Source organism: Protomyctophum bolini (genome assembly GCF_963924005.1).
Source record: "Protomyctophum bolini genome assembly, chromosome: 23".
Lineage (NCBI taxonomy): Eukaryota > Metazoa > Chordata > Actinopteri > Myctophiformes > Myctophidae > Protomyctophum > Protomyctophum bolini.
Genome location: NC_137884.1, coordinates 10,830,190 through 10,843,984, shown reverse-complemented (window position 1 = coordinate 10,843,984; position 13,795 = coordinate 10,830,190). Strand labels below are relative to the sequence as shown.

General features: G+C 43.2%; 2 protein-coding genes across 5 annotated transcripts in view; both read right to left on the bottom strand.

The window, feature by feature from the left end:
- Positions 1-349: 349 nt before the first annotated feature.
- Positions 350-6,410, bottom strand: kcnj8 (potassium inwardly rectifying channel subfamily J member 8). The gene is made up of 7 exons (XM_080757298.1): positions 5,792-6,410; positions 4,671-4,819; positions 3,598-3,758; positions 2,929-3,068; positions 2,429-2,528; positions 2,225-2,341; positions 350-1,385 (listed from the first exon to the last, which is right to left on the bottom strand). The coding sequence occupies exons 1-7, from the start codon at positions 6,142-6,144 to the stop codon at positions 1,131-1,133; spliced, it is 1,275 nt and encodes a 424-aa protein (XP_080613424.1). The 5' UTR covers positions 6,145-6,410; the 3' UTR covers positions 350-1,130.
- A 524-nt stretch (positions 6,411-6,934) lies between these two features.
- The window catches only part of abcc9 (ATP-binding cassette, sub-family C (CFTR/MRP), member 9), a 78,882-nt gene continuing 72,021 nt past the window's right edge, over positions 6,935-13,795 (bottom strand). For 2 of the 4 annotated variants that reach the window (XR_013963624.1, XR_013963625.1), the window contains 2 exons: positions 12,768-13,217; positions 11,036-11,172 (listed from right to left, as the gene is read on the bottom strand). Coding sequence is in view for 2 of the 4 variants with exons in the window: in XM_080757948.1 (XP_080614074.1) it covers positions 11,035-11,172 (138 nt within the window). In the remaining 2 variants the exon portion in view is untranslated. Of the gene's footprint in view, positions 11,173-12,767; positions 13,218-13,795 lie in introns of all 4 variants that reach the window. The other 2 variants (XM_080757948.1, XM_080757949.1) reach the window with 1 other exon arrangement.

The following is a 13,795-nucleotide window of genomic DNA, read 5'->3' as shown; positions in this document are numbered from 1 at the left end:
GACCGCATAAACACCACAATACCAGTTGTCTACTTCAGAGAGTGCATTTTATTCATTGTATACAAAAACAAAACTATAATCCATGAGGTGTAAAATGCATCGTGCACAGCAGTGTTTCCTCTATAGTCGTTCATTCTGGAGTGCTGTGCTTCTGAAGCCGTGGTTCTCAATCCTTTTAGCTCAAGAACCAATTGAGTTGATTAAAATTTTCTTCTACTTTTGGTTTTTTTAAATTTTTATCCCACAAGTTTTGTAACCCAGATTTGTTTTCAAATGGGGGGGGGGGGGGGGGGGGGGGGGGGGGGCGTTTCCCCGGCTGGACATGGAACTAAAACATTATTCCAACCAGTTCCTTTCCCCTCCATCAGGCACACCGGCTGGCCAGGGGGAGGCAGTATAGAGACCAGGATTATTGCATGTTTTGCACAGAATGAAGGGATTTTTACTCACAACCCATACACTTTCATAAGAAGATTTTTGACGGTTAAATGTCGGATTAATGGTAGCATGTAGCCCCCTAACACCTAGCACTAGCATGTCTGAGAGGTCATTTTGACATTTTTGTTTTTGATTTTGAAGTTGATTATCTTTGCCTATGAAGCTTTCAGTATGTTGACCATCATCATCCAGCACCATTCCATCATCTCAGACATTTTTGACATCTGAAACATTTTCTAAATATGAATTTAAGCACATGCTACTTCTGTCTGATTTTACTTCAGACATGCTAGTGCTAGCTAAGGGTAGCTAAAAAGTCAGGGCGTTGTGATGGTGTAGACTAGAGGATGAAAAATGAAAAGTGGTTGACATTTGTATTATTATCATAGCGTCCAAATGCCAAGAGATTCAAAGTCACACTGAAAATCTGGACTCAAACGGGCAACAAAACAAGACTCTCCTAAACAAAACTATAACAACAGCAGTCCCAGACTCCCAGGTACAAAGAAACAAGAGAAACACACTGATTAAAGTAACTAACATTAGGTAGAAAAGTGAAGGGCAATATGTTGAGATAAGGCGGGGAACAGAAGGAGTGTAATTTCCAACTCAACCAGCAGGGGGATGCCTAACATCCAGAACCTCCTGCTTACCAGGAAGACCAGTGCAGCCAATGGGATCCAGGCCTCGTGTCAGGTGACCGCGTTGGGGTTCTGTCCTCCCTCGGCAGGCGTCAGGAACTGGACTTTAGGAATGGCGAGCGCGGAGTTGTTGCGGCGCATGCCCGCGCTCCCTCCCGCCCCTCCTTTGCGCATGGAGTTGTTGCGTCTCATGGAGTTGCGTTTGCGCAGCGAGTTCTGGTGCGACAGCTCGCTCTTCTGCAGAGTCTGGATCAGGATGGACGGCTTCTCGTCCAGCTCTCTGGCGCTGCAGGCAGGCGTGGCCACCTTCAAAGAGCACAACACAGGCCGTTAAACCTGCACTCTTTAGCTTTTTCCCTTTTTTTGCTATGACAATTATTTCCTCCTTAGAAATAGGATCCAGCAGGAAAGCATGCACATCTCAAAAGATTATACGCCTGCTGAACAAAAATACGTACAGATGAAAGAAGTTGTTCGCACACCGGGTCTGGAGCTCCAAATGTTATTTCATGGAGTTGGATACAACGTTTCGACCCCTTTGGGTCTTCGAAGACCTCAAGACCGGTGTGTGAACGACATTTTCTTTCAATTATTTCCTCCTTCCCACAAACATAATTTTTGTGTGTTGTCACTGTCCTGCTGACAGGTGCTACCATGCAGTGACAAATATCACCCTCCCTGCCCGGCTTCCCTCCGTCGAACACAGGACAATGTAGACAGTGCCAGACCCCCTGACTGGTCTGGGGGTGCACTCCGTAACTTCCAGGTCCTACCCCGGATTTGAACCAGAGTCCCCTGCCAAAGTACAGCACTTTTGGAAATCAGGCTGAGGGGAGAAATATGATTTTGACCTTCAGGCAGTACCATTGTTCAACCAGTAGAGGTCCTGCCAGACCACAAGATCTAAAATGTCTCAAAAAGAGCAGCGAGACCAAATACAACCACCGCAGCTGTGTTTGGTTATGTTGAAAAACATTTGGCAATAACCAGTGACCATATAGCAGCCCTAAGCTCACAACGCACAATGTTTTGAGCTTATAGAGCAGCTACTTTTGGTATTTGATGAACAGCAATGTACTGTGGCGTTTAGAAAGTAAAGACAGCCACAGACAACAAATACACAAACAACACAGTTCAGCTCTCACCTTGACTGTGTTGCCAAACTTGGAATAATCTACAGAGTACACGCCGTCTTCCTCTGATACTATGGGAGCAAAGCGATGACCCCATTGGATCTCCTCTGAGACGTAGGAGGTTCTGGCCTGTGTGGGTGATACCGGTGGTCGTTAATAATATTATAATAACAACAACAACAACAACAACACAAATTATTATTATTATTATATCACCTGTGTGGTGATGCCGGTGGTCTCCACCACCCCTTCCAGGATCACTATCACCTCCAGATCACTGCACTGCAGCTCCATGGCTGAGAGGTCATACAGCGGGCTGTGGAGGCCAACATACACTGGGCTAGTTTAGTCAAAAATGTATACTCTGTACACACTAGCACTACACACTGTGTGTGTGTGTGTGTGTGTGTGTGTGTGTGTGTGTGTGTGTGTGTGTGTGTGTGTGTGTGTGTGTGTGCGCAAAATGTGGTATATCAGCTGGATAATTTTGTGTCAAGAGAGAGAGCTGAAAATAAGTGGCCACTCTAGGAACCGGTCAACCTGATCCCCAGCTTCTCCTTATCGGCAGTTGTTTGAAGTAAAAGAACATAAAATTCATGTGAGTTTTGTGAGCACGTTTGCACATGTGTGCCTGCATGTGCGCCGCGTGGACGTGCAATCGTGCATGCAATGCACGCATGCATGGTTGCATATATCCGCATGCCACCACTCCACACCTGTTTTTGTCGATGATGTGGCAGATGATGAGCGGTGCCAGGAGGAAAAGGTTGTTGCTGGCCACCACCGTCTCTGTCTGGACGTCTATCTGATGGATGGGGATGACTTCTCCTTCTGGGGTGGTCATCTTCCTGACCACCTGCAAGGAACACACCATTGATTGATTGATTTATTGATTGATTCAGTGGTTTTCAACTGGTGGTCCGGGGACCAGTGGCCCTTGAGGGGGTTCCACGTGGTCCCCAGCTAAATGATGGAGAGTTGGTAACCAAAAGGACCCTTATTAGAGCGTAAAATGAAACCAAATGGACAAAGTTCAAGTATTGTTAAACATTTGCATTATTTAATTTACAAGAAGTCTACACAATTAGAGAATGTAGAAGAATTGTTTGCCTGGCTAAATCTCATCAAATGGTGGTCCGTGGCTCAAATGCCAAAAAAATAAAAGGTTGAAAACCACTGGATAGATTGATTGAATGTATTTGGTAATAAAAGAAGAGAGCACTGACAATAAAAACACAATAAAGCAATAAGGCTTAATCCCATTGTGGTGCTCTAAATATTTCCTCTAGATATTTGATATTACTTGGATCAAACTGTTGACTGTTGGAGAGGAGAGGGGAGGAGGGGGGAGAGAAGAGAAGAGATGAGAGGAGAGATGATAGTACCTGCAGCCTAACAGTGGCTCCTATAATCATGCTCTTGCGGAGGTCTCCGATGCGGATCATGAAACAGAGCCGGTTGTTCCTGACGGCGATCACGGCGTGTCGGCTAAAGATCAGCGTCTCTGCGCGGCGGTTGGACTGCGCTGTCTTCATGAAGATGCAACCTGGAAAGATGGAACCGTACAGCAGACTGTATGAACTGACTGCTCCATCTAGTCCAGTGGTTCCCAAACTTTGTCATGTCAAGGACGCCCAAATTGACACTAATTATCCCACGGACCCCCATCTGAAAAGATAATGCCAGGGACCCCCCATAAGGGAAGATTTGTATGGCTCTTGCAGTGATTCTCAACCTGTTTAATTGGAACTCCCTCAAGGACCCCTGGGGGAAACACTGTTCTTATATGACGCAATCTAAGATTTCCCTCTGGTATTTTCAAGTAGAAAATAAATAATAAAAAAACACTTCCATGACCCCAGGGGTATAGTGGCTCCCACTATACTATAGTGGGAGCGACGTCAGTTTGTGGGTTCCTTTATTTTTGGTTTCCTACATTTGGTTTTTAAATATCATTTCAATATATTTTCAAAAGACATTCCAAAAAGAGCCAATCTGCTATTCTCACTAGTTTGAAACAAAATGAAAATTGTGTCAGGCTAATCCCACACCTGAAAACATATTTTCTCTCCATTAAAGAGCTGGAAAGTCGTGGAGACCCCTGTTACTGAACACGGATGTTTTTTAAGTAAAAAGCACATGACATGACATGCGTGATGGCACCCTAGGCTGCAATGTCAGGCTGACAGCATGTTGCAGATTCGAATCCCAAAACCGGTGACCTTTGCTGTGTGCCACTCCCCATCTGCCTCCCCTCCCCATTTCCTGTCAGTCATGAAAAGCCCCAAAATACATTAAAAGAGTCTTTGTCTCAGTGTATTTGTCCTGGTTAACATGTTAAAAAACGGGTGGAAACCTCATATATCAAAAACTGTTACTTTTCCGAATTCAAATTCAAGAGCAGTCCAGAATTCTCCTTTAGTGGGTTAAGTAAAGCTGTTCTAGATCTATTCTGTACCCAACATGATGGCGTTGATGATGAGTCCAACCAGGTTCTGCAGGATGAGCACAGTGATGGCGGTGGGACACTGCTCTGTGATGACACGCACCCCGAAGCCGATGGTCACCTGAACCTCGATGGAGAACAGGAACGCCGAGGTGAAAGACCTGCACAGAGGGAGGCAGGACCAGGGGGCTGTGACAAGTTGACAATTTTATGTTGAACATTTTTCAGTCGATTGAAATAGGGCTGCAACTATTCAACGATTACTTTCTACGCGGTTATTCTATCGAGCTTGTGGGGGGTAGGAGAAAGGAGAAAGAGTGCGAGGGGAGTGAAGATGAAGAGATTGAGAGAGGAAGAGGGGGGGTGAAGATAGTGGACTCGAGGGGGCAGGATTGATAAAGTGGGCACTATATATGGGAAGAGGAGGGGTTAAAAAAAGGAGTTGAGACCAATCTGGGAACCCATTCTGTAAAAAGAAAAAAGGGAAAAACTAGTTTTGAAGGGGAGAGAGAGAGGAAGGAAGGGAGAGAGGGAAGGAAACAAGGAATTAAGAAAAGGAAGGATGGAAAGTTAGGAAAATCTGGAAGAAGTCATAAGTGGGCGGGGCGGAGCACACAGAGAAGTGGCAGGTTGGAAAGGCTGGTTCCATGATCTCCAGATGGCTAGGCTGGTTTCCTCATCCCATCTGTGTGAATGGGTGAATGTAATGCACGTTGACATTGTAAAGTGCAGAAATGTCCCATTTACAATTAAATTCAGAATTCAGACCATTTAAAGGGAAAAAGACAGAGAGGGAGGTGAGGTTTAACGGAATTAAAGTTAAAAGGAGAAAGTTAAGATGGGGGCTATAGGGCTACGAGGAGGAGGAGGAGGAGGAGGGGGATCATGGAGGCTTCAGAGAGGACTGGATGGAGTGAGGAGAAGTTAATAATTCCTAATCTTCTCTCCCATGCAGTGATGCAGACTCCCTGTTGCCGGGTAGCTACCAAAATAACTTAACTGGCCATGCACGCGTGCAAAACTAAAACACATAAACTTGGAACAGACAGTAACTATAAAATGACATGACCAATGCAGGTATTATTTGAATAATAAAACGATTTAACCGACGACGCGTAAAAACAAAAACTCACTTGACAGCAGTGACGCACTGCTGGACCCCGCCGGTGTCTCGGTGCGGGCCCAGGTCTCCGTGGGCGAAGGCCACCAGCCACCAGCACATGGCGAACAGCAGCCAGCTGCTGACAAACGTGGTGGTGAAGATGACCAGCGTGAAGCGCCACTTCAGGTCCACCAGCGTGGTGAACACGTCCTGCAGGAAGCGGCCCTGCTCGCGGATGTTCTTGTGCGCCAGGTTGCAGGCGCCGTTCTTGGCGATGAAGCGCGCCTTGTTGACGCGGTCCCTGAACACCGGCTTGCGGGGCAACCTGGACGCGAGCCCCGGCAGGCCGAACTCCTCCGGGATGATGCTCTTTCTCGCCAACATCCTTCGTTGTTTTTTTCTTCTTCTCCCAGTACCAATCTCCTCAATTTAATCAAGAAATCTACCTTTCAGTTTACTTTAAGCACTATCGATGCATGTCACCACCTGTAGCAACACCGCATGTTTCAAATAGTTGTGTCTCTGTGAAGTTTCAACGCAAATTACATTTTTTACCGTATTGTAAAGTTAGTGTGGTTGTTGCTTGTGTGGGAACGAAAGCGCAGTAGCCTCTCAGTGGGATATGGGATGGTTTCCAGACAGCTCATCCTCCCCCCGAATCCCATTGACGTAGTCTGACTTCCTCAAACACTGCATGGGCTATGGGCGGCTTGACGGCTTTGGTTTGAACTTTTAATGTTCTAATAGCCAGTCAAAAGTCGTCAAACATCTTTGTGGGACATGATTTTTTTTTCTTTTGTATATTTGCATATTTGTATCTGTAGTTTAGCAGGAAAAAAACAATACATCTAAAAGAAGTTGTAATAATAATATGTTAATTCGTATTCATGAATTCATATTCATTACATGTTTGTTTGTATAAAGTAGCCTACCGCGGTACTTCCATGGGCCCAGGGGTATGCTGCTGCAATGCAATATAATACTACTCAATTTTAGGGCATGGTCAGCAGATGGCGCCATTTAGCAATATATAGTATTTCGATAGACCAACTCCAGAGATAAATTCTGAATGCACTGTATCAGAATAGAATAGTGCATTCAGAATTTCAGAGTAAATTAATGTACATCTGTATTATTTATATTTTGCTCCATGAATGAATACCAAAAACAAATCTTTACTCTAAACCATTTTATTATCATTTCAAGTGTAAAAAAAGAAAACAAATAGGCACACTTGTTTTGGTGTAATGGCCTAATGCTTTTAGAAATGATGGGCTCCACAGCCTACTATATTATGTACACTTAAGACAAACACAAACTTATAATAAAACAGTTGCAGAAAAAAACAAGCATGTGCTTGTGGAGATTATTAGGCTATTCAATTCAACTGCATTCTCAGAAGCAAAAAGCGCCTTCTTGATAGGAAAAATAAACTTAAATTGAATATAATAATGTTATTTGGCACAATGCATATAGCTTTAACATGTAGATGGGCAAGACAAAATAATGTTTTGTAAACTTGTGGCAGTATTGATAGAATTGACCATACATACATGTCCAGCTCTAATGATCCGATTATCTAAAGCTATACCATAAACGATGCTGAAATTGTAAAAGTTCCAGCACCTTTCTTTGCATTGAAGTGATCAAACCCATTCTTTCGATTAATCATAAAGGACATTGCATTTCAGTTGTTAAAGGTTTTGTCCACCACCATCACCCAAAACAGTTAACAATTCGTATTAAGTAACCACTCGAGTCTAAAACAGAATCTCATATACAAACAAGACAGAAGAATGTGTCCAGACACATTGTTACATATTGTTGCATATTTATTTTATGCTTATATATGAAAGAGTTGCATTAGGTGGAAAAGGCAATACTGCCCAGTTTGTGGAGGATATACCAGCAGTGGTTTTCAACCCTTTTCATGTCAAGGCCCACTATGTATTCACCGTCTGAGCCACGGACCACCATTTGACGAGATTTAGCCTCTCAGACCCAAGAATATGTTGTTGTCGTTGGCTAAGATTTTGTCCAAAATGCCATGCTGTATTGATGTGGTATATCATTAGGAGAGATAACAGGCAAACGTTGATCAAACTAACAATTCTTCCATATTCCCTAGCCTAATGATGTAGATTTCTTGTAAATTAAGTAATGGAGATGTTTAACAATAATTTAACTGTTGAGAGCATAAAATGAAACCAACCACACACACACACACACACACACACACACACACCACACACACACACACACACACACACACACACACACACACACACACAGGTGCAATGCAATGGTAAACTTAAATGGTAAACTTTTGTATGTATGTATTGTACCATGGCCAGGGAACAGGAAGCTGAATGAAGATGGAAGAGCACGATGGCAGCCACCTCATTCATAAACAATTTAGAACAGAAGTTACAGCTATAGCAGGCGGACGACAGAGAAGAGAATTAAGATAATTGTCAAAGGAAATGATACAGGTACTGGTGCTATAGCTTGCAGTGTGTGTATGTGTACAGCAAAATTGATATGTAAATTAAAATAATGAAAATATTTTGTGCCAGGGAGGAGGGACCCCTATACGAGATTTATCCCCAAAAAAACGTTGAATATTGCGATGCATTGTGAGGATTGTAGATCGGGCTATTTTTGAATAGCCAAAGAAATATGTATTTTAAACTGCTCCTGGTTTTGCTGCAGGGGACCCCCTGGAACCCCCTGACGGCACCTGGGAGCCCTGGACCCCACTTGGAGAACCAGTGGTGCACAGTATGTATGACCACTAGTGTATGAGTACACTACGACATTATGTACAGTATATGAACATTATATAGTGTGCATTCTCCAGGATCTGAGAGTAAAAAATAAACCATAACGTAACGCTGAAGATGCCACTGTTTCTTGAGACGAGACAAACATTTCAAACAGATATGACACTAGCACGGCTCTGGAGAACACAATAAAGCATTCATTTAAAAAATCCATTTGGCATATAGGCTATAGAGCTAAAGAGTACAAAGTCATTGTTTAAAAAATGTCACTGATATGCAAAATAACTATATCCTATATAAGGTACCTACACTTGGGACAGTGACACCACTCCCTCGAAGAGATACAGTAGGTTCTCTGGAGGTTGCATCTTTTCAGAGAAATGCCTCAGAAGGCCCAGAGAGCAGGATGAAATCATGCACATTGTCTGAACTTTGAGCCCTTAATTGAGCAGCACTATTTTGGAAAAGCTATTATTTAATACATTATGTTCATGATCACTTAAATGGATTAGTTCGATTAACCACTTAACTTAAACCCCAGAGTCGATCGGCTATTTTCAGCGAAAGCTTTCCCTACAATATCACAGAACAGAAACGATAGTAGTATCGAGCCCTGAGGGACTCCCGTCAACCCTATAGGGTTTAAGTTAACTGCTGCACCCCTAAGCCACTGCACCTCTCCTGACGGGAGCAAAGTTCTGGTGTCCAACTGTCCCCAAGTATGAATTCAGCAACGCATGACCACAGACAGACAGAGGGCTCGCTGCATGGCGTTTTATCACGCCTGCGACGTCCTACAGTGTTTGCACTAAATGTAACCGCCATAGAAACACAATTGACAGAACAGGGTGCACCAAAGAGGCAAAGACTGGTCCCAGTCATGTCTGAGCAGGGCACTTTGCATGGTACGTCAAACATGGCCGCCAGTCAGGCCAGACCCATTCAAGTCCTAGTGTGACCATAGACATATCGCCATGGAAGTCTACACAGCCGGATACTGTAGTATTACCAACATGTAGTAGTCCCTTGTTTGTGGTTGACTTCAATTAAAAGGTCAGTTCTATCCATTTGTATTCTATGGCATGGCATTCATATAAACTTATAAGCATTCAGACCAGGGCCTAAAGTAATAGCATTTAAGTATTCACTGTGTTTTCCGTGAGAGAAACAGTTATGCAATTCTACACCCTGGTCTGCAGCAAAAAGGTTGTTATTGCTTAGATACAAGTGATGAGGAATAATACAATGGATTCATATAGTATATTAACTGAAACATACTGTCAAACAACAAAATTAAATGCTTTATGAAATTCTACTCTACTAAAAAGATCCTTACAGGACCCAGTTTTTACACCAATTAAACAATCAGTCAGCCAACCAACTCACCAATCAATCAATTTTGCATACATGATGGCAGTTTAGTAAAATATTAAAACCCTGGTCAAGTAATCTATCTGTTGATTAACATATTGATTGAAACGCTGCCATAACGATTGATCAGTTTATGAACTGAATTGATTGATTCATTGGCAGACTGACTGATGCTTAACAGTTCATCAATACCGGTATGTGAGCTCTAAGAAGCAGTCGATTAACTGATTGAATGAATGAATGAACGAACGAACGAATGAATGATTGAATGAATGAATTAATGTGACTGATCTATGTGTAAACTGATTGACACCTTGATAAATAAGTGATAATCTGTGTACACCCATTTTCAACCTATCTTCATGTAAGTGGTCCTCACTAATGCATTATAAGATGGTGCTACCATTTCTATCTATCTGAGGACATCATCTGTGGTAATAACTCTTATCTCATTATTACATATTAATGCAAGAAAAATTACTTATATTTCACCATGCTGAACTTCCCAGATAGAGAAAGGCTGTAGTTTCCAATACGCTAGCTTGGAAGTTGGAACCCACATCGAGAATGTTAATGGTAGGCAGATTTCTGAACTGTCCACAGCTCGCGGCCAATGAGACGCAGAGTGAGTAACTGGTTCCATCGTATAACATAGCCTTTCGCGAGGACCAATTGTATGAAGACATTCTTGAAAAGGGGTGAAGTGCTCCCTCAACTTTTAGCTTACAGGACTACCCTGCTCTAATCCGGAGACACACGAGTCGACCTAAAATTACTCAACCTCTCCACCGAGCAACCGCCAAGTTGCGAGGGACTGGACACACTGGTTAAGACACTGTGTGCTGGCGGGCTGACGGTGCATACAGTGGTTGGCACCACGTTGTGAGCTTGTAGATCGGCAATTTTTTACTACTACTTAAACATTTGTTTTCTAATTTATGGAATTTCTTTGAATTGTCTTTTATATGTTTGTGAAATTACTGAAAAATATCATTGAATGTGCTCTTAATTCATGAGATAAAAAAAATTGAGAATGTGTTTTTGAAAACATTTTGAAATAATAATAATTCAACCTTTCCCGGCCCAGTGTTTTGGGGAACCAGCGGTGCATGAAGCACTACTACATGTCGGCTCTGACGAAGGAGGCGAACAGGCCGTCCTCCTGGCTCAGCAGAGTCTCAGGCTTGTCGTATTCCAGGATGTTGCCGCGCTTCATGACGATGACCAGGTCGGCGGTCAGGATGGTGTGGACGCGGTGCTGAGGACACAACGAACGGACACAACACAAGTTACACGCAGGTCGTCAAGGCCACGGACAACACGAGCATATCCACAGTCATGCATTTTATTTAGCATGTTGTTCCGATTTATTTTAACCACTTGAAGCCTATAGAGCGACGACGACAGGCCCAGGAAATAATTCCCCATGCGTTTTTCGCATAGACATTTCAAAAAGTATTTATTTTAAGATCTGTAAGTCTCGAACAAAGCCAACTCGGATCGTGACAAATCATGACAACAAACACTATTTTGGGCCGAACAAATAATTACATAATTACAATCATGATTTGTCACGCTCAGAGTTTGCTTTGTTCGAGGCTTACAGATCTTTAAATAGTGTCCTTATTCTGTAGCAAACATTTGATTAAAATTCACGATTGGTCGGCTATTTTCAGCAAAGACTCAGGTTTAGACTTTAGAGGGAAACACTAGTTGGCCTAGTATAGAGCCCTGGTGATGCCAGTCAACTAAGCATACAGTAGGGTTGAAGTGGTTACAGTATGTCCAAGAAGAAGACCAACACATCGACGGAGTCATGCACAAAAACACAGGGCAGTTATTTCAAGACGGGAAAAAACAAAGAAATTATATTTTAGATTATGTTACTATGAACACTAGTATGAGCAATGTGGTCCAGTTACACACACTTTAATGTAGGTTAAACAACATTAATTTTAGATTACACTATGTGTTTATACCGTAATGTCCGGACTATAAAGCGTACCTGAATATAAGCCACACCAGCTAAATTTAGGGAAAAAAACAAATGTGTACACATACAGTACAAGCTGCACTGGACTATACAGTAAGCCACAGGTGGACGTGGACCGGTCATAGAGATTAGTTAGCTGTACAAATCCATAGATTAGCTGCACCGTTGAATAGGCCACAGGGTTCAAAGCATGGGGAAAAAGTAGCGGCTTATAGCCCGGAAATTACAGTACTTAAAATGTTAAACTATTTCAGGTTAAACTAAAGTAACATTGTAGACTACTAGAGCGGAGCCCAACCCATACTGGATTTTCGGGACGGATGCCGACATGCGTGTGCATGTGTGTGTGTGTGTGTGTGTGTGTGTTGCAATGTTCCCTAAAATGTGGTAGATCAGCTGGATAATTTACATTTTTACAATCAAATGTATCGTCCAAAATTACACCAATGACACGAAACAAATAATAATGCATAACTATAGGAAAATAAATCCCAAATAGAACAATTTGAAAACACAGTGGATGATGCTGTATAGGCAATTAGGCATCATACATATCGCCGCTGTCGGGTGGAAACCTTATATGTCCAAAAACGTTACTTTTCAGGAAATGTCAAAAAAAGAATAACCTGGATTCCAATGGATCCATTGTAGTTATCATTTAGTCACAGCTCTTGTTAATACCTTTCGATGCTTAGAAAACCCACACAGAGATGTGACACATTGAGAGCTTGTAGATTGGCCATTTTGTGCTTCTTTTCCATGACACCCATGAAAGTAACATGATACAGAAGGTTTTCGCCCGCCAGTGTCGATATGCTTGCACGGGCAGCATGCAGTATAGATGGATGTTTCTGCAGTACCAGCTGGGCTGTCAGTGGCAGTGAGGCCTCCGCAGACCCGGACCCAAACTCACACCCTGACCCACACCTCCAGAACCAAGCAAGAGAGAGGGAAAGAGAGGGGGGGGGTGCGATAGAGAGAGAGAGAGAGAGAGAGAGAGAGAGAGAGAGAGGGAAAGAGACTAGGTGAGTGGGGGAGACAGAGAAAGAGGGAGAGGGGGGAGAGAAATACAGAAAAAGACAGAGAGAGGAAAAGTAGGACCAAAGTACAAAAGACCAAAGCTGGATTGGAGCCGATGTGAACCAGAATGGGCCTGTCAGTCCAGTCCGGGTCTACTTGTGAGTCCTCACTAGCACACTAAAGAGACTGTCCTCCTGGGCCAGCAGGTTGGAACCGGAGTCACACTCCACCAAGATCCCAGAGGAGAACACCAGCACCTGCTCTGCCTCCAGGATGGAGGACACCAGGTGCTGCATGGACGCAGCACGCACACACGCACGCAGACAGACAGACAGACAGACAGATGGACAGACACACAGACGGAGAGGAAAAGGAGAAAGATGGAGGGAGCAAAGAGGAGAAAGAGAGACCAAGGAATGAGGGAGAGAGAACCCCAGAACCACAGAGAGAAAGAGAGATAGAAAGGAGAAAGGGAGGGAAAGGAGGGCAGATAAGTGATGGAAGCGAGCAGGAAGATCAAGTCTGCATTCAGATAACAAATGCATCTGGAAAGTTCAGCTAGGAAAACACACATCACTGTAAACACCCGAGTGCCCAATTTAACCTGCAAGGAATGGTCAATTTCTCTTTTAACACTCTCAGAGTTTAATTCACACTCGGGGCTTTATAGTGTAGCAATGGAAAATAATGTTGCAATAATGTTTGCAGGAGAATACAAGGGGAGGGCGCTTTTAAGGCATGGAGGTGTGAGAAAGAGAGATGCAGAGAACCAGTCCTCTTGGCTAGAGGAGTGCATCTACCTAAAGACACCATTATTATTTTATATAGACTGTTTCAATGATTTTCAAATTGAAACACTGACTACAAT

What these genes read in the sequence shown, in the direction of transcription:
- kcnj8 (XM_080757298.1), bottom strand. Translation starts at nt 6,144, where the DNA reads ATGTTGGCGAGAAAGAGCATCATCCCGGAGGAGTTCGGCCTGCCGGGG. An exon ending in CAGTGCGTCACTGCTGTCAA is followed by an intron (nt 4,820 to 5,791) that starts GTGAGTTTTTGT and finishes CCCTCTGTGCAG; the next exon opens with GTCTTTCACCTCGGCGTTCC. An exon ending in AGTTTGGCAACACAGTCAAG is followed by an intron (nt 1,386 to 2,224) that starts GTGAGAGCTGAA and finishes TGCTCTTTGAAG; the next exon opens with GTGGCCACGCCTGCCTGCAG.